This window comes from Phyllopteryx taeniolatus, chromosome 8 (genome assembly GCF_024500385.1).
Source record: "Phyllopteryx taeniolatus isolate TA_2022b chromosome 8, UOR_Ptae_1.2, whole genome shotgun sequence".
Taxonomy (NCBI): Eukaryota; Metazoa; Chordata; class Actinopteri; order Syngnathiformes; family Syngnathidae; genus Phyllopteryx; species Phyllopteryx taeniolatus.
The window spans coordinates 16,897,494-16,917,879 of NC_084509.1; the positions used below are offsets into that span (position 1 = coordinate 16,897,494).

General features: G+C 41.1%; 2 protein-coding genes across 4 annotated transcripts; one reads left to right on the plus strand and one right to left on the minus strand.

The window, feature by feature from the left end:
- The first annotated feature begins 11 nt into the window (after positions 1 to 11).
- Positions 12 to 12,165, plus strand: bckdha (branched chain keto acid dehydrogenase E1 subunit alpha). Of its 3 annotated transcripts, XM_061781770.1 has the most exons (9): positions 12 to 309; positions 2,023 to 2,199; positions 2,637 to 2,723; positions 2,803 to 2,911; positions 4,432 to 4,593; positions 4,760 to 4,966; positions 5,425 to 5,566; positions 5,702 to 5,824; positions 7,000 to 7,136. In XM_061781770.1, the coding sequence occupies exons 1-8, from the start codon at positions 184 to 186 to the stop codon at positions 5,811 to 5,813; spliced, it is 1,122 nt and encodes a 373-aa protein (XP_061637754.1). In that variant the 5' UTR covers positions 12 to 183; the 3' UTR covers positions 5,814 to 5,824; positions 7,000 to 7,136. The 3 variants fall into 3 exon arrangements, with proteins under 3 accessions (XP_061637754.1, XP_061637752.1, XP_061637753.1); XM_061781768.1 differs by lacking the exon at positions 5,702 to 5,824 and having other exon boundaries at positions 14 to 309; positions 7,000 to 12,165; XM_061781769.1 differs by lacking the exons at positions 12 to 309; positions 5,702 to 5,824 and adding an exon at positions 487 to 608 and having other exon boundaries at positions 7,000 to 12,165.
- Positions 12,166 to 12,834: 669 nt separating this feature from the next.
- b3gnt2l (UDP-GlcNAc:betaGal beta-1,3-N-acetylglucosaminyltransferase 2, like) lies at positions 12,835 to 17,424 on the minus strand. Its single transcript, XM_061781772.1, has 4 exons — positions 17,267 to 17,424; positions 15,667 to 16,223; positions 15,308 to 15,423; positions 12,835 to 13,636 (listed from the first exon to the last, which is right to left on the minus strand). Exons 2-4 carry the CDS (start codon positions 16,177 to 16,179, stop codon positions 13,039 to 13,041), a joined length of 1,227 nt encoding a protein of 408 aa, XP_061637756.1. The 5' UTR covers positions 16,180 to 16,223; positions 17,267 to 17,424; the 3' UTR covers positions 12,835 to 13,038.
- Positions 17,425 to 20,386: the final 2,962 nt, after the last annotated feature.

Below are 20,386 nucleotides of genomic sequence, written 5' to 3' on the forward strand. Positions count from 1 at the left end.
CGAAGCGGTGTGTGTAGCTTTTTTTCCCCCCCTCTCGCCCGGACTGTGTGCAGTTGCGCGTTTGAAAGTGACAAATCCAGTGTCGCGATCGGGTGACTACCATTATTTCTCAAGGACGTGCAACTGCCCATGACCACTGAACGTATTGCTTCTAAGTTCTAACTGTGTGCGCGGACGGTGCCAATGGCGGCTATTGTTAGCAGCGTTAGCCCTGCGAGCAAAATGTTTAGGACGTGTTTCCACGCTGCTTGTGGAGCGGCGGCACTGAATGCGTCGAGGCTCCCTCAACACAGAGCCTTTCGACTCAATGTAAGTAAACGAATCATGTTTCCATTTTGTGGCATCGCTTCGCTTAGCAACGAAGGTCGCGTTAGCGTAAATGCCCCCCAAAAATATGACGTGAGCCGGGACACCCGGAAGGGCAATTTGGACCACTAAAACGCGTCATTTCCCATTTCATAATGTGAGCAGGTGTATGGTTTAAAAAGAAAACAATGAGGTGGTTTGACTTATTTTTGCCTCGTTTCAATGAGCCTTCGTGAATAGCAGCGTTTTCAAGTCTCGCGATACTTTATAACCCACTTTGACGACCAACACACGCCAAACAAGTAAGTCTTTGTGTGGTCTAGCAGCAAAACATATGGCTTTTACACTGCAAACATAATACAATACGACAATGTCGCTTGTGATTGGACGAGCAGTGGGAGCGTCCGGAAATGTCGTCACAGCAACAAACGTGGTATAATAATAATAATACATCTTTAGCTTTACACAAAAACATATATTAGGCACCACTGTATATAGCTAAAAAATAGCTTGAAACCTTAACCCATGTTTGAAACTAAACCCTGGCTTGATACCACAGTTTGAAACACTAATATTGGCTTGAAACCCAACTTGAAACGCTTGTTATAATCCTAAAACAGGTTTCCAACCCTGTCTTCAAACAGATTGCAATGGTTCAATCATCAATCATGTAGCCAGTACAGTGGTATCTTGATTTACGAGTATGATTTGTTATGTGACCAAGCTTGTAACTCAATATACTCTTACATCAAAACATTTCTCATTGAAATGAATTGAATTCCATTAATCTGTTCACATTTTTTGTTCTGTTTTTAATAAAGAAAAATAGCATGGTATTGCAACTGACAATTATTTTAATAATTGACTGATCTGATGATTATTTTTTCGATTCATCAATGAAAAGGATTTTTAAAAAAAATATTTCCATTCCTTTATTTAAAAAAACAGGTCATTATTTCAAATTGACAGTGCAGAAAAGGCACAAACACAAATTAATCATGATGCAGTTACTGGTTTGGTCCGTAACATCTCAGAAAATATGCAAAAATGTTGATAATTTTTTTCAAAAGTAAAAGATGTTTGCAAATGTCTTTTATGATGAAACACAAACATAATCTGTCTGCTTTATTGTTATCCATCCATCCATTTTCCGTACTGCATAGCCTCACTACAATACATTTAATTATTATTATTTACTACTCAATTAGTATAATAAATATAATTATTAATATTTACTGTTGAAAGGCTGAAATTCTGAGGATTTGGACAATTTTAAGTTAATTTCCATCATCAAAAATTTTTATTGATTAGTTTAATAATCGATTCGTTGTCAATTAATCGATTGTTTGCACCTCTAAAAAAAAACATAATAAAACAATGGAGAGGAATAACTTGATTTCATAAAGCATAATTACTGCACATTAAGTGGGACAAGGTGCAAGTCAAAACAACTGTGCACCTGGCCTGTGTATCTTTTAAAGAGGCCTTGTCCAAGAGCCCGGCGCCAGGAAGCTAGGCGGTTCGCCTCCATGTCAGCTATGGGGTATCTAAAGTTTGCTTGTTAATTGAATTTTGTCTTGCAACACAAATTAAAAAAACAAAAACAAAACAATAGACGAGCGACAGCTTGTAACTAAAAAAACTCAAAAGTCGGGGCACTTGTAAGTCAAGGTACGGCTGGATGTAATTAATAATGCCCTGACTCGACCTTTCTAGGCAATGCATAGACAGCAGCCATTTGACTCAACGCTGGAGAAGCCTCAGTTTCCTGGTGCCTCTGCGGAGTTTGTGGACCAGCTGGAGTTCATCGAGCCCAATGTCATCTCGGGCATCCCGGTGTACCGGGTGATGGACCGCCAGGGCAACATCATCAACCCTTCTCAAGACCCTCAGGTAGAGCCCATCCACCTTATTGTCCTGAGCCGGCCCACGAAAAGCAAAATGTGATTTGGAGGGCCCTCTATTTCTGACAATAATATTGATATTTTAAGTTCCCCTTGAGGGAATGCAGAGTTGAAAGAAGTTTTGTCACAGGTGATATGGCATGACTCTTCCTTGTGACTCACTCCAGTTCAGCCCTATATAAATAATTTTCTGACTTTTTTTTGCCACGTTACAGAAAATCAGCAACAGGTGAGTTTTTCTCTGGATAAAGATAGGTTCCAAAAAAAATTAAATTCGCAAATGCCAAACTGTGAATATGCGGGGGTCAACTGAAATTGTGCTTGGGGGGCCCCCTATTGGTCACGAGGGCCTTAAGCAGCGACTTTGGTGGATTACTCTGTTACCGACAAATTGCCTCCTAAAACAAAAAATTGTGTTTTCTTCAGCTCCCCAAAGACACAGTTCTGAACTTTTATCAAAAGATGACCCTGCTGAACACAATGGACCGCATTCTTTATGAATCCCAGAGACAGGTACTTTCTGTCCGGCACTCGTTTCCTGTTTTTAAACGTTGGGCAAATATGAATGGTGTTGATTTGTTTCCAATCACAGGGGAGGATTTCTTTCTACATGACCAACTACGGCGAGGAAGGCACACACATCGGCAGCGCTGCCGCTCTTGAGCCAAACGACATGGTCTTCGGCCAATACAGAGAAGCTGGTGGGTCTTAGTGTATTTATTCCAAATATAACTCCTCAGCATTTTATTAAAAATATTTGTACAAACCTCAATTCAAATGAAATTTGGATGTTGTGTAAAATGTAAATAAAAACAGACTAGAATGATTTGCAAATCCTTCTCAACTTAGATTCAATTGAATACACTACAACGACAATATATTTAATGTTTAAACTGATACAGTTTGTTTGTATGCAAATATTCTCTCATTTTGAATTTGATACCTGCAACGCATTCCCAAAAAAGCTGGGACAGGGACAACAAGAGACTGGGGAAGTTGAGAAATGCTAAAAAACACTTGCTTGGAACATTCCACTGGTAAACGGGTTGATTCGAAACAGGTAAGTGTCATGATTGGGTATAAAAGGAGCATTCCTGAAAGGCTCAGTTGTTCACAAGCAAGCATAGGGCGAGGTTCACCACTTTGTGGACAACTGTGTGAGCAAACAGTTTAAGAAAAATGTTTCTTAATGTACTATTGCAAGGAATTAAGGGATTTCATCATCTACGGTCCATAATGTCATCAAAAGATTCAGAGAATCTGGAGAAATCTCTACACTTAAGGGGCAAGTCCGAAAACCAACATTGAATGCCCACAGCTGCCAAATGTTAGGGAATGTCCGTATTTTGTTATGAAAATCACTGAACGTTGTCTCGTTACGATCGCAACCCTGATTGCTCCAGTTATTGGACATTACCGTCGCGTCCACTTTGAACAGCTGCTTGGTGCACGCTATTTTATTATGCCCCCCGGTTGCCAAGCCGCGGAGGCGAAAGTTCTCTTTGCGTCTGGTGACAATGCATTGTACTGTAAGTCACTGATCATCGTCTCCATGGTAGCGAATAAGCTACACTTCTTACCATGCTTCTTATTAGTGTCACGAAGGGAGGATGAGGAGTGGATAGGCGAAGACGATGTCTGAGCCATGCTAATTGCTAACGTATCATTTTAAGCAGTCGCAAAACATCGAAATAAGTGATTTGGTGAAACAATACACTTGTCACATAGGTCTGGCTGGAACCGTGTTTTTGCAGAAAGTACTTTGAACAAGAAAATAACAGGCCAATTAATACATGTTTAGAGACATATACATAAAACAGTACATGTCCACACAGGATGCAGCTTTTTGGGTACGTGTTGCAGAAAAAAAAGTTTATCAGTTTGAACATTAAATATATTGTCTTTGTAGTGTATTACATTGACTATAGGTTGAAAGGGATTTGTAAATCATTGTATTCTGTTTTTATTTACATTATACATAAGGTCCCAACTTCATTGGAATTGGGGTTTGTAGGTGTGGACATAGTCATAAATAGCATGTATAAGGATTGTGATGTCTTATCCTAACCCTGGTTTGAAATCAATAGTTGAAACCTTAACCCAGGCTTAAAAACCTAATTTGAAACCCTAACCCTGCCCTGAAACCCTAGCCCTTGTTTGAAACTTGAAAACCTAACTTCTAACTTTCATGACCATAGAGCTTGTGTGCCCCCGTCCGCAGGTGTGCTGATGTATCGTGGCTTCCCCCTGGACTCCTTCATGGCTCAATGCTATGCTAACACCGACGACCTGGGCAAAGGGCGTCAGATGCCCGTCCACTACGGTTCACGGGACCTCAACTTTGTCACCATCTCATCACCGCTGGCCACGCAGATCCCACAAGGTGAGTTTGCCATCACACAAATTGGGGCAGAGTTAGCAATTAAAAGTTTTAGCCGACAAGACCCAAGTCCAAAAATTGGTGACTTAAGTCTGACTCCAATCAAGTCGTGACTGGAGTCCCTCACCTCTGGTGTACAGTGTGTAACGTCCTATTTCCTGTCATCCAGCGGTGGGAGCAGCGTACGCCATCAAGCGGGAGAACATCAACCGAGCTGTGATTTGTTACTTTGGTGAGGGAGCGGCCAGCGAGGGCGACGCCCACGCCGGCTTTAACTTCTCGGCCACATTGGAATGCCCGCTCATCTTCTTTTGCCGCAACAACGGATACGCCATCTCCACCCCAACCAACGAGCAGTACAGGGGCGACGGCATCGGTAAAAAAAAAAAAAAAAAAACTGCTCGTGTGGTTTTGTTTTTCCGTGTTCCACCCTTTTTAACATATTAGATAGATGGATCCAGTAGATTGATGGATGCTTAGATAAATATATAGAGTAGATTGATAAATGGTAGATAAAGTAGACAGATGGGTAGATAGACATAGGCAAATGTAGATGGAAAGATAGGTGGATGGGTAGATGATAGGTAGAGCGAGAGACTAGATGGATAAATGGGTGGATTGATGATGAAAAGAGTTAGATGATAGATGTACAGTATGGATAGATAGGTTGATTGATAGGCGCATGTATAGACGGATTGATACAGTAGGAAAATAAATTGATAGATGGATGCAAATGTGGATGGATGACAGCAAGCCCCTCACTGAATACTGTTGCCACTACTATTAATAGTAATCATAATAGTAATAACACTCATACTGCGTAATGGTTAACAGCTGCTCGCGGTCCCGGCTATGGCATGCTATCCATCCGCGTGGATGGCAACGACGTCTTCGCCGTGTACAACGTCACCAAGGAGGCTCGGCGCAGAGCCGTCGCCGAGAACCAGCCCTTCCTCATTGAGGCCATGACGTATAGGTGAGTGAGTGGAAGGGGTCATATGGCCGTACAATTGCCCCAAATACTAGAAATAAGTTCGGGCAAGGCAGCATTTATTTTTTTCCTCACTTTTTTGTCCTAATCTTTGTGCATGTTTTTGTCAAATATTTGTAGACTCACCAAGCTCGTGACGCAAAAAAACTGGTATCTCAAATCATCTTTCCCCATCGACATGAATGGAAAAGCTATGGATGTGTCTTTTAATCAGAGAAATGTACTTCATTAAAAAAATAGAAGGTAAAGACAAACAGTTTTGAAATCATGATTAAACCCTTTAACACCTAAGCCTCAAAATGTCTGCCTGGACATTTTTGCTTATTTTGACTATGAAAGGGTTAGAAAATGTCCTGTGAAGAAGTGCTTTTGCACTTTTTCCCCCAAAACTTGGAATTTTCAATGTCGAGCAGGTTAGGGTTAGGTTAGGTCACAGACGCGTCAGGGATAAAAGGTTGTTGCGGCTCCTTGTGTGGGTGCCTTGGCCACTAGGGGCCCAGTATAATACAGACATACAGCTACACACAAAGAAGACGGTCACAACTGCTCAGTAAGCTGCAGTAATATTAGTCATTTATATATGCCATTGACTATTGTTATATGTCTGTCTACATTGTTGTGCTATTGTTTGTGTTCAAATATTCGTTGTTTAGGCAGCATGGTAGCTGACTGGTTAGCACATCTGCCTCACAGTTCTGAGGACCTGGGTTCAAATCCGGCCTCGCCTGTGTTGAGTTTGCATGTTCTCCCTGTGCCTGCGTGGGTTTTATCCGGGTACTCCGGTTTCCTCCCACATCCCCAAAACATGCGTGGTAGGTTGATTGAAGACTCTAAATTGCCCCTAGGTGTGAATGTGAGTTTGAATGGTTGTTTGCCCTGCGATTGGCTGGCGTCCAGTTAATGGTGTACACCGCCTCTCGCTCGAAGTGAGCTGAGATAGGCTCCAGCACGCCCGCGACCCTAGTGAGGATAAGCGCTACAGAAAATGGATGGATATTCATTGCTTAAATGCTCAACATCAATGCTAGTTTGATGCTACACACGATGCTACAGTGTTTTGCATCGTGTGTGAGCATTAAACTAGTGGAAGGCAAAATTGTGTGGTTGTTTTAAATTGACGTGTAATCCTCTTTGTTCAATGTTTAGTTTGACAGTCAACTACAACTGGGAGTGGCAATTAACAGCCTGAAGCTTATTTTGTGTTCACTATCTGACAAACTGCTGCTACCGTCTAGGACTCGTCACTCAAATTTTTGCTTGCAACTCAAGACAAAAAAATGGCAGAGCAACAGCTGGTATTTCAAAAAACTCATAAGTCGGGCCAATCATAAGTCAAATTACGCACCTTGGCTCACTAAAGGTTGGGAAACACTGGTCTATACGTCATGTTAATATGTTTCTGATTTTTTTTTGTACAGGATCGGCCACCACAGTACCAGCGACGACAGCTCAGCGTACCGCTCGGTGGACGAAGTCAACTACTGGGACAAGCAGGACCACCCTATCTCGCGCCTACGCCACTACATGGCGTCACGGGGCTGGTGGAGCGAGGACGATGAGCGCGCCTGGCGCAAGCAGTCACGCAAGACCGTCATGGAGGTCTTCGAACGGGCCGAGAAGCGCCTAAAACCCAACCCGGAGCTGCTGTTCACCGACGTCTACGAGGAGATGACGCCCGCCCTCAACAAGCAGCGTGAGTCGCTCTTCAGGCACGTGCAACAATACAAGGAGCACTACCCCTTGGACCTCTACGACAAAGACTCTCACTAAATCATTTATACCAGGAGTTCTCAAACTGGGGAATCCGGAGTATATGACCCGTAGCTTGGGGATCTGCAAAAAAAATTGTAATCAGTTTTCATAACCTTTCAAAAAAAAGTGAATTCCTAAATATCAGTAGCCTGATAGCATACGTTGCCTAAGTCATTAATAAGTTACTGTATCAATAAAAACAACATTGTGCTTGCGAAAAATGTTTTTATTCTTTGTAGAGCAAATGGGCTGTTCATTTGGTCAATGTTTTTTCTTGTTTTCCCGAAACTGTTCAAGTTTGACTTAGGCAACTACAGACACTTTCCCCAAAATTTGCCTATGATGGAAAAATGTATTTATTTCACGAATTCAATTCAAAAAGTTAAACTTTTATAGATTCAGGTCCCACAATTTAAACAATTTTAAGTACCTTAATTTCTCATGTATAATGCGCACCCATGTATAATACGCACCCCCAAAGTTGACCTCAAACTCCTGGAAAACCCTTCTACCCATCTATAATGCATTTTTACAATGCACGATTTTGCTTCTACCCATATGATTAAAACGAAGTATTATCCGAATTTTCTTAGTTTTTTTCAAAGAATGATTCTGTAGTTAAGCACTTTATTTGAACCCGTAATCCTTTTTTTAATTTACTTGCTCTTCTTTTGAAATTCACAGCCCTACGTTTATTTAGTAAATTAAAAAACAAAGTTGTGCTCATATGTTCGATTACCCCGGCAGAATTTGTAAGATAGTACAATTCTTGAAAGAAACGAAGGACCAGGCGAAACACATTTAATTTTTAATTTAATGGGATTCAAATTAAACAGTCAAGCATTTCAGAAAAGCATTATCATTCAACAAAAATAACCATAAATAAATTAATGATGGTTGTTGTTCAGTCATCAGTCATATTTTAAAAAATAAAATAAAATTTTCACAAATTCTGCCAGGGTATGTACATTTATGAGCAGAACTGTACATATATGCAGTCATACGTACCCGTGTCATATTGGAATGAAAGTGTAGGCGACACCTTTTTTTATAACCACTAGGTGGCGGTGTCATTTTGGAATGAAAGTGTACAGCTTTTTCATAACCACTAGATGGCGGCATACATTTATAAAATGTGAATGATTTTTCCATTTGCCCCTATACCTATGTATAATGCACACTATTGACTTTTGACAATTGGGGGGTGGGGGGTGCGCATTATACACGAGAAATTACGGTATTTATTTTCACATAATTTGGGAGTCCAGCTCATAAAACCCACAAAATCTGGAATAAAAAAAATGTGTACACTGTGAAGAAATCAGCCCAAATTTTGCAGGCCATAAATGTTTTAAACCGAGTGTCACACACTAATCCTCTACTAAACTCAAAGCACCTGCACAGGTTTCTGCAGGTATTATTCAATTGCTTCAATTTGGTTCAATATGGGGAAGACTGTAGACTTGACAACTGGCCAGAAGACCATCATTAATGATAGGTCAGCCACAAAAGTTCATAGCTTGGGAGGCTGGCTGTTCACATAGTGCATATCAAGCAGATCAATGGAAAGTCTAGTGGAAGGACAAAATGTGGCGGGTGAAGATGCACCAACAAGAGACATGACCGTGGGCTTCAGCGTATTATCAACCAGAGAACATTCAAGAATCTAGCAGAGATCCAGAAAGAGTGGAATGAGTCACAGCTTCAAAAACCACCACATTCAGACGCATCCGGGAGATGGGCTACAACTGTCGGGTTCCTTGGGTCAAGAACTTGTGAGCCTGAGCGTCTCAACTAGGCCAAGGAGAAGAAGGACTGAATTGTTGGCCGGTGGTCCAAGGTCTTCTTTTCCAATGAAAGTAAAGTGTGTCATTCATTCGTAAATCAAGCTCCAAGGGTCTGGAGGAAGACGGGTGAAGAACAGAACCCAAGCTGCTTGAGCTCCAGTGTGAAATATCCAGTCATGGGTGTGAAATATCCAGACATGGGACGTAAAAAGTTAGGAAAAGAACATATTTCATAGATTTATTCAATAAATAAGACATGACTGTGATCTATTTGGACATTTGAACGATCTTACATAGTGAAGTCAGAAACAAATATTGGAAATGGATAAACATTGCGTCTGTATGAAGCACCCGTAAAATTTCCTTTTCCACAGTAACTTGAATAAAATTAAGTCTAAAATTAGATTCAATTAGATATAATAATATAGGTTAAAATAAATGCAACAAGACAAAAGAATTAGCTCATGAATTTATTAAGAATTGTCCCACAATGAAGTCAGTTTTTCGGTAAGAGATATTGACAGAATCATATTACATCCATGTGAAGCACCTGCAAAATATCTGCTGTAATTTTCTGTTCACTGGATCATTGAATACCAATTAAAGTTCGTTGAAAGAGACATGGCAATGATGATGCATTTTATATAAATTATGTAAAAGTCTGCAGATATTATTATATTTAAAAATATAAGTACAATGAAACCTCAACTGGCATTCAGTATAAAAATGATGAGTTCTTTTTTTTTTTCTTCCCAAAACCATCCTTATCAAAATTAAACATGGGGTATGAGAGTTATTGCTTGATATGAAACATAAAATCAATGAATTAGCTATAAATAAAAACAATTGTAGGTGATGCCCCTTCTCTGTATTCAATCTTAAGTACAAAACAGAGAGCTGTACATCTTTGGAACATTAATAATACATTCAGTGAATTTCATTTCAATATGATACCTATTATCACGCTAGACATGCCATAACTGTTCCTGTAGACTATGTTACAGTGTACAAAACAATAAGGTTATGGTTGTTTAATCTTAGAGGAAAGTTCACCAATATGTGTGTGAAATGGCCCTGGTCTGCTCAAGACAGTTTCTTCGCTAAACCGGAAGTCAAAAAAATGAAGACTTGTGTGAAAAATATTGGCGCTGACCAGTGACGTCAACCACACGGTTAACTTTGACGGTGGCGTTAACCAACGACGTGACTAACCATGTTTTGAACAACGCATATTTAACAGTCGGTTAGCTAACGGTTGGTTAAGAATTTAACCGGTGGTTAGGGGTGGTTAAAATAACCGAGTTTTGAACAACCAGGCCCAGAATGTTTTCGAGGACTTCATGATTCCTTCTGCTGAGGATCTGTATGGAGATGCAGATTTCATCTTCCTGCTCATACCGCCAGAAGCACCAAAACCTGCTTTGATGCCCATGCCATCACAGTGCTTGACTGGCCAGATCTAAACCCCATTGAGAATCTATGGGGTATTGTCAAGAGGAAAATGAGGGGCCACCAGACCCAAAAACAAAGAACTGACAGCAAGCATCAAGGAAATCTGGGCTTCCATAACTCCCAGGCAATGCCACAGGCTGATTGCCTCAATGCCACGGTGCATCCAGGCAGTGATTAAAGCAAAGGGATTCCCAACCAAGTATTAAGTATTAAATAAGATTAACATATTGTTTTGAAAGTACCATATTTTGATTGATTTAATGTGACACTGATTTCTTTTTCCCCCCCTACAAAAACAGGAGTAAATGGTGATTTCTTCACAGTATTCTAATTTTTTTAATTCCTGATTTCGTGGGTTTTATGAGCTGTAAACCCAAATTATGTAGAAATAAATAAATACTTGAAATTGTGGGCCCCGAATCTATGAAAGTTTAACTTTTTGAATGGAATTATGGAAATAAACTTTTCCATAATATTCAGATTTCTGTTTGGAAAGGGTCTATATGATATAAGACTTATATGGGTAACTTAAACCAGTTTCTCCTCCCTAACTTGGCTTTAGGCCAAGTCAAAGCTCTGCTATGATAATGACATGTCACTGCATAACTCTGACCTCCCTGTATGAAAAACGTTTAACAAAAGGTGTTTTGTTACATGAATCGTCTTTTTTCAAGAACAAATGGCCTTTTTTGTTTTTAAATAAATGCGTCTTTTCCAGAACAAGTCGTAAAATGTCAAACCAAAAACTTTTTCTTTTCTTCAAAATTTACTTGTTAAAATGACTCTTCGTCAAACTGAGTCAAGTAGCACAAAATTACGAATATCTTGAAAGAATAAAACTTGTGACTTTTTATACCGACAAAAAAAATGCCTTTGTTCTTGTAAAATAAAATTTCTTTTTTTAAGTATGACTTTGTTATTGTAACAACTTTTTTTCCACTCAAATAATTCCTTTTATTAGTAGGTGCCTTTCAGGGCACTCAAGGCCACCGTAAAATAGGAGACTTCTTAATTCTTATGTCATTTAGGGGTACACGTCACTAGCCTAATCTCATGTTATTTTTAACTTGCTGTCACAATATCAAATAATACCAATGTGGTTGTCAAAAAACAAGGTAATCGGCACAGGTTGAATTATTCTTCTTTTTTTCCCCCCTTTTAACCATTCAAATATGGCTGAAGCAACTATGCTTTTAGGCCAACCACATTTTGTTGTAGTTATGTTAGGATTATAAAGGGCTCCTTGGAAAATTATATCCCCAGTACGTGGTCACTAGACCCAGACGGTTTGAGAACGCCTGCTTTATACTGACGCACAACAATGTAGTTTTGATGAGGATTGTGTGTTTTTATAGATGTTCTCCTGCTTGGTGCCTTACGGTTAGCATACTTCCTTGTCATATATCACGAACTGTAAACAGAAGGATACGAGTGGACGCCGTGCGAATAACGAAGTTGAATATGTTACATGTATCCTCGTCTGGTTTATGTAATGGTTTTTAGTGGGTTGTATGAAACTCATCGATAGCACAACGATGTAGCTTCTTTCTTGCCCTGTGTTTTGTGAACAAAATAAAAACATCCAACTTGAAACTTGTAGTTTTGTCAATTTTTTTTTCTAATTGAAAATCTTTTCCAGTATTTGTGAATTCATTTTTCCTATTTGTTATCCAATATTGTATTTGTCCATTTATTTTTTTCCATTTTTCTGTTTGTATTTTTGTATTAATTCTTCCACTGTTTTTGTATTTTTCAATTGTCCTTTTTGTATTTCTGCCAAATATTGTTTTTTCTAATATTTTCCACACCCACGACCCTAGTGAGGCTAAGCGGAACGGAAGCTGAATGAATGAATATATATTCTACTATAAGTATTTCTCTATCCTTTGTATTTTGTGGTCAAGTCTTAGTTTGGTTCACAAACTATCAGTCCAATGGGTTGTGTTGTATTAATGAACATTTCAACATAACTTTTTAGACATAAAGAGTTCCATCTTTGGTTGTTAGCTACAGACTACCTCCAGGTTCACAGAGGCTGACAAAGACGAATTTGAACTGAATTTGTTTTTTAACTAAACTTCCTCACTTTATCAAGTTGCATCTTTGTTGGCGAGCAGGCTACTTTCTGGTTGTTTGGCAGCAATTTTGATCGGAATGTTCCATTCACACCAAAGTCCTCGATGTGCAAATCTGAGTTGTTGGTTATCATTTGCATTATCTTGCAAACCGGCAAAGACAAAAACAAATAAAGTGCAACAAAAATACTAAACCGAAAATTTTTTTTAATAGTCCCACTGAAATGTACTGCCTTGGTCCTTGTGTGCAGCAAAATTATTTTTTAATTATGTCACAATGTTAAACAAGGTCTGATCCAACATTTAAATGTTTCTGTGGCTGGAAATGTGATATTAAACCACGCTGTCCGACGTTTCACCCTCAACTCCTCCATCCCTAAAATATTCCGCCTCAACAGGTCAGCAGGGGACTGTGGATACCCCTCCAAATTCTCTTCACCTGCTGGGGGGACCGGCGGTGGACCAGGATCAACTTCTTGTAGGCGCACAGGTTCTCACGGTCCCTCTCTCGAATGTCGAAGGTCTGGAAGCCGGCGTGTGCCTCGGGCGAGACCCCCAGGGCACTGAAGCACATGCCCACGTAGACGTCGTCAATGGGGAAGAAGGGAATGACTTCGCAAGTCGAATAGAGCGGTGCCAGCAACGCCCCCGAGATGACGAAGCCTCCGCCGCCCACGTAGGCCGGGTATGGGCCCTCATAGAAGCTCATGGGGATGAAGTACTTGCTCTTGGGGTCCCGCAGGGGGCTTGCCGTCTTTATCACGTGTCCGGCGTACAACCGTGAGGCCTTGGAAGAGTCGAGAGAGAGGAGGTAGACCAGCAGAGCCGGAGTGTTGACCACAACGTCGTCGTCTCCGCTGAAGATGAAGGAGACCCGCGGACACCTTTCCAGGGTCCACTGCAGGAAGGTGTTGATCTTGAGGGTCAGGTTGAACAGGGACTCATGGAAGTCTGCCTGCAGTACGTCGCCGTAGCGCTCAGCTTCAAACCTGAGCCATTTACGCCAATTCAGCACTTTTGTTGCTAGATGGAGAAACTTTTTAGACTCCCTTTGCAACTTTTTGCTCGGGAGGGGGGGGGGGGATAAAAAAAAATAAAAAAAACCTACCAACAAATCTAGCCACTTACTCTAAATTAAGAACAAATACAGCAGATTTAATAAGTCCACATACCACTGGTCAAATGCCGTGTTTGTGTGCTATAAAACAATGAGACCAAGACAAAAAAAAAATTTATCTTTTCAATAGGGGAAATAAAAATTGTGTGCACACCCTCTTAGAACGTGGGATGTGGCTGTGTTCAGAATTAACAAATCACATGAAAACTGAAAAAGGGAGTCAGCACGCACCTGCCATCTTTTAAAATACCTCGAATTAACCCCAATTAAATTTCAGATGTTCTATTAGGTTTTTGCTGACATGTTTTCCTCTCTCTAACAGGAGCCTGAAGCTTTTGTACCAACACTAACTGCTACTTGGAACTGGTCATAATTCCCTCCACCTTGACGAAAGGCCCTTTTTGGTGTGCAGGCTTTTTAAATCCACTTAAATCGCAAATCAAGGCAAACTACTCAGAGATATTTCTTCTTACCAGGCAGTTTTGTGTAAGAGCATTTCACTTGCTTCAAGCATTTTCCAGTAAAAAATCTGAAGGTGTTATAACTTTTTTTTAATTTATTTATTTTTTTAAATGGAGATTATATTTTTGGATATGATTAACTTTATCTTAAAATAAGAAATGCAGTGATTAGTGATGGGGCTGAGCCCAGCTGGGAATAGCAAACATCCGCAAGTAATTGAAGTCCCCAAATCAAAAGGATTTGTAATTGCATGCAGATGCCACAAGGTGGCGGAAAGCACTAATTTCGCCAAAAAGCCCAATTAAATTCAAATTGTTTCCTTGGCACCAAAATACCACTAGATGGCGCCAAATCTACTATTAGCGATATAAACTATTATCGCTTGCTTTGGCCGAAGCGCAAAGATAAGTTTTTCAGCAAATAATGAAGGATAGGTCCACCCCCCTCCCCCAGAATTAAATACATAAATAAATCAAAAACGCGAATATGCTGGTGTTCACCCTACCATGGTAGGTGTAAGTACAGTAGTAAAATTATACCAGGTTTAGTGTGGGGTTTTTTAAGGCTAAAAACAAGAAACAAAAGTAATTAAATTGGGACTGTATTAATTTCAGCAAAATTACCCATCTATAGAACAGGAAAATTTGGCTTGACAAGATTTAAAGAGTAAATATACAGTAGCTAGCCTCAAAAATCTAAACTGATGTCTGAAAATGTAGACTACATAAACCTGTAGGATTTTTATGTTCCTTATTTGAAGACATACCTTTTTATGAATTGGAATAAAATCTCAATATCAAATTTTCAATATAAATATTTTGAATGGACAAACTGCTTGAAGCAAGTGACAAAAATGACACGAAAATTGCCTGGTAAGAAGATATTTTTTAATAAGAAATAAAAAAAATTAGAACAAGAAATGGCAAACAAAATTGAAAGCATATTTTGCCATGATCTCAGATTTTTAATCTTGGTTAGTTTTTAGTTTCTGCAGTGATCAATTGCGATGTCATTTAGCAACTTCTAGAACCAAATATTGCCATGCGCGACACCCCCTTAAATTTAGCAGGCAACACTTAACTGTAGCAGTGCGCTGAGGTCCGGGTCGTCCGTTGAGGCGGCGCCCAGCATGAAGACGGTCCTCACACGTAGGCCACCATCATGGAGGCGCTCCCGTCCCCAGGTGTCACGCACCGCCTGTGTAAAATAAATAACATTCAAAGTAGGCCTGTAAATAAAGTGCCACAGAAATATATTTTAGCTTTGCCTTTGTCAGTGACGCTCAAAGTGTGGTACCGCTAATGCCTAGTGGTCCACAGGCTTTCTCTAGTGGTAAGCAAAAGAATCACTGCCTAAGTACAGTTCAGCTGTATTCAACTTTTAATGTCAATACATTTGCATTTAATTAAGTATTTTAGAGAACGATTTAAGTGAAAACACCTGCCGCTGCTCAAAGTGAGCTGGCATGGACTTGATGGCGAAGAGCAGGAAGGTAGCGTTCTCTCCACACTTGTCGGGCTGGTCCATGAGGAACGGAGGCGATCGACACTTCATTCCCCGCAGAAAATGCTGCAGCAGAAGCGGGTACGAGGCCAAATTGTGCACGTTCGTGTCCATCAGTTCCTGATTGGTCTCTCGGCAGTGATGCCAAGGCGGATCCCGGCTCAACGGGTCCTTGCCCTTGTCTGTGTGTTTGAGACCAGAGTGCAGAAGCCGGTTCCAGTACGCTCCATTTACTGGGATGGAATTCCTGAACGCGGAAGATACGTTGATCTTCGGCGGGGTTGGTACTTTGGTTCGGACCGGGGTTCGAACCGCCGTTTGGCGCACCAAGGCACGCTTTGGAGCCTCTTCCGCTCCAGAGACTACCTCCTTGCGTACAGTGGAGTAGAGGAAGACGAGGAACAACGCAGACAGGAGAAGCATCGCTTGGAACCTCTGAGTGAGTCTCATGAGGGCGCTAGGCGTGGATCATCATCTACGAGTGAAGGACCAACCTGTGTGCAGGGAGTGAAAGATGAAAGGAGTTCAGGTAGGTCAGTCCAGAATTGGAGGTAACTGGAGCAGCTCAAAGGCATGGCGGGACTATTTAAAGATTTTAAAACAAGTAAAATAATATTAAATGAACTCGAAAGTGTACAGTGGAGAGAGGCCTGAATCTGAGTTATGTGCTGCCTCTTACATGTTCCCGTAAAGAGCCGGGCAGCAACATTTTGAGCCAAATGGAGACGTTTTGAGGTAGGGCTGGCTGTGTCCAAATGAAGTGCATTACAGTAGCCTAGCAGTGATGTGATAAAGGCATGGATTACTGTTTCAAAGTGCTAAGGTTTATTAAAAAAAATAAGCAAACACCCTCACTCCCGTTCATAATTTCCTTCCTGACCACTGGTTGGAACCAAACTGAATCTCAGCTGTTTCCCTGGACCACAGCGGCCTTGTTCATTTTACTGGTCAGCGGGAATCCAAACAATTTTGAGGCAAGTCGATGGAATATCTTACAGGTGGGGGCATTTTCCCCAGACTAAGATGCCCCTATTCAAGACTTGACATTTTGTTTTACAAAAACAAAGTTGCAGTTTGGTGTGATTTCATTGTTGTATTAATTAAGTGATTTAATTGCTCTGTAAGTTAGCCATTCTAATATTTTCCAACAAAATAGACATTTTTTCTTAAAGGGTGGGGGGGGGCATCTTACCCCGCTTCCCTTTAATTTTAATTGAGGGGGGCTTAAATCGACCTAACAACACCATTGCAGACAATGAGGTTAATTTCGTCCCAAGTCCAAATTGACAAACAAATTAGCTTCCATTTCAGGAGTGTCTGTTCCATAAGTTGTTGTGGGGGCGGCGGTGGTGGTCTTGGTTACCCTCTCCACGGGTGTACATGGTGTGTTAAACACCATGCAATTAAGCAGGGACTTCCTAATTAGAGGCGCTCGGCTCAATAGAAGCAGAAGCAAACAAGCTCGCATATGAACGCTATATTGAGGCGACTTAAACATACATTGGGAGGGGGGAAGAAAAATAGCAACCAAACTTACTGGAAGGTGGTTGCCCGAGGCTGCTTGCGGTTCAACGACGCCGAGGATCACGTGACCTTACCGAGGAGGTTGGTTGAAAACAGCCACAGTTGTAGGTGGGGAGGTACTATTGATGTAATGGTGCGCAAGGGACTAGCGTACGCGGCGGAGGTCGAACACCGAACACGTGGTTACGCAGCATAAGAAGGCACGCTCAGGCCAAGTGTTTTTCATTTGCTTTATTATTTATGGTATACAAGTATGTTTTTAAATACTATTTACTGGAATTATGACGTTAGTGTAGTTTATTGAATAGTGATGTAGGCCAAATTGCGTATAAAATGGAACCTGAACTACTTTTTATTCTTGAAAATAATACACTCCCCCCCCCCCCCCCCCTTATTTCTCAGGTATAGCACTTTTTATGTTATAAAAAAAAATCTGACTTCAGTCTTGTAATAATATTTTTTCTCAAATATCATTAACCTAACCGGCACAGTGAACGACTGGTTAGCACATCTGCCTCAGAGTTCTGGGGACCGGGGTTCAAATCCCGGCCCCGCCTGTGTTTGCATGTTCTGCCCCGTGCCTGCGTGGGTTTTCGCCGGACACTCCGGTTGCCTCCCACATCCTAAAAACATGCATGGTAGGTTAATTGACAACTCTAAATTGATCAGATCTAATACACATTTGATATGGTCTTGGGGGCCAAATATAGTTGCATCGTGGGCCAAATTTGGCCCCCGGGCCTGAGTTTGACATATGTGCCCTAGGCCGTAGTTCGATGATTGACTTTGTGGTTGTGTGATCTGACTTGAGCTGTCAACCGATCACCACCTGGTGGTGTGTTTGTTTCGATGGTGGGCGAAGATGCCAGTCCGACCTGGCAGACCCAACGTATTGTGAGGGTCTGCTAGGGAATGCCTGACAGAGTCCCCTGTCAGAGGGAGTTTCAACTCTGAAACCTCTGACAGAACTTCACCCACATCCCAGGGGAAGCGGGGGACATTGAGTCCGAGTGGACTCCTCCATTGTTGCGGCGGCTAACCGAAGCTGTGGCCGTAAAGTGGTCGGTGCCTGTCGTGGCGGCAATCCCCGAACACGGTGGACACCAGCGGTTAAGGGATGCTGTCAAGCTGAAAGGAGAAGTCCTATCGAGCCTTTTTGGCCTGTAGGACTCCCGAGGCAGCTGATGGGTACCGGCAAGCCAAGCAGAATGCAGCTTTTGTGGTCGCAGAGGCAAAAACTCGGGCCTGGGAGGAGTTTGGTGAGGCCATGGAGAATGACTTCCAGACAGCTTTGTGGAAATTCTGGTCCATCATCTGGCATCTCAGGAGGGGGAAGCAGTGCACCATCAACACTGTGTATAGTGGGGATGGGGCGCTGCTGACCTCAACTCGGGACGTTTTGAGCCAGTGTGCTGAATTCTTCGAAGACTTCCTCAATTCTACCGACATGTCTTCCCAAGAGGAAGCAGAGTTGGGGGGCTCTGAGGTGGGCTCTCCTATCTCTGGGTTTGAGGTCACTAAGGTGGTTAAAAAGCTCGTCAACACACGAAGGCACATTAAGTTATTTACTGTTTCATTTGATTGTTTCCTATTTATGGTCTTCAAGTGTTTTTTGTTCAAATATTTATTGTAATTATGAATTTGCTACTGTGTTAGTCATAGACTACAGTGACTAAACCAAGGACCCATTTCAATATATTTTATTGCATTCTTGGCAGCATCTTTTTTTTATCATCAATATAGAGAACCTTCAAAGTCTAACAACAACTACAACAAACAAAATTTCAAATCATGCATGACATCACCTGCAAACCTTATTTGACTTCAGCTCAGTGGGTATCTTAACCAGACAAATCAGGTTGCCATGTAATATGCACATGTACCACTTCAATTGTATACAGTCACCCACCTTAAAATCATGGTCACCTATTACGGCCCTGCTATGCAGTATTGCAAATTTTTATGTTAAACATTAAATTTTTTTTCTTTGTCCAAGTAATTTACAGTGTAGTGAAAATCTATTTGTCCCCTTCTCAAATTCTTATATTTTTGCATAGTTTCACCACTTTAAGATCATCAAACAATTGTAAATATTAGACAAATATAACCTAAGTGAACTTAAAATGCTCTTTTAAATCGTGATTTTATTTATTAAGGGGGGGGGACTAGTCAATATTACCTGGCCCTGTGTGAAAAGGTAATTACCCCCTTGTTAAATCATGAATTAATTGTGGCTAATCACAATTTTTGGTTAATTTTCACTGATCACACCCAAGCCTGATTTCCTCCAGACCTGTTCAATCAAGAAACAGACACAGTCACAATCACTTAAACAGAATCTGTCCTAACAAAATCATGTCAGACAAAAATTTGCAACAAAATGAGACGATCCAAAGAAATTCGAGAACACTCAAGAAATAAAAGTAATTGACATCTATCGGTCTGGAAAGGAGAGAAAACATGGAACAGTGGTGAACCTTCCCAGGAGTGGCCGGCCCACAAAGATTACCCCAAGAGAACAGCAATGAATCATCCAGGAGGCCAGAAAGGAACTCAGGACAACAACTAAAGAACTGCAAGCCTCCCTTACCTCAGTTAATGTCAGTGTTCATGACACAACAATATGGAAGAGTGGGCAAAAATGGCATCCATGGCAGAGTTCCAAGGCGAAAACCACTGCTCACCAAAAACAGCAAAGGCTCATCTTACTTTTGCAAAAAAAACATCTGAATGGGTCACACAATATTTTTGGGAGAATCTTATATGGTCTGACGAAATGAAAGTTGGGCTTTTTGGAATGTGTGTGTCTCATTACATTTGGCGTAAATGTAGCACAGCATTTCAGAAAAATAACATAATACCAACAGTCAAACATGGTGGTGTGATGGTCTTGGGCTGCTTAGCTCTTTAAGGACCTGGACAACTTGTTGTGTGATTGATGGATCCATGAATTCTTCTGTTTAACAGAAAATCCTGAAGGAGAATGTTCAGCCATCAGTTTGTGACCTCAAGCTGAAGCCCACTTGGATTCTGCAGCAGGATAACGATCCAAAACACACCAGCAAGTCAAGTCCTGAATGGCTTAAAAAACAAAATGAAAGCTTTGGAGTGGCCTAGTCAAAGTCTAGACTTG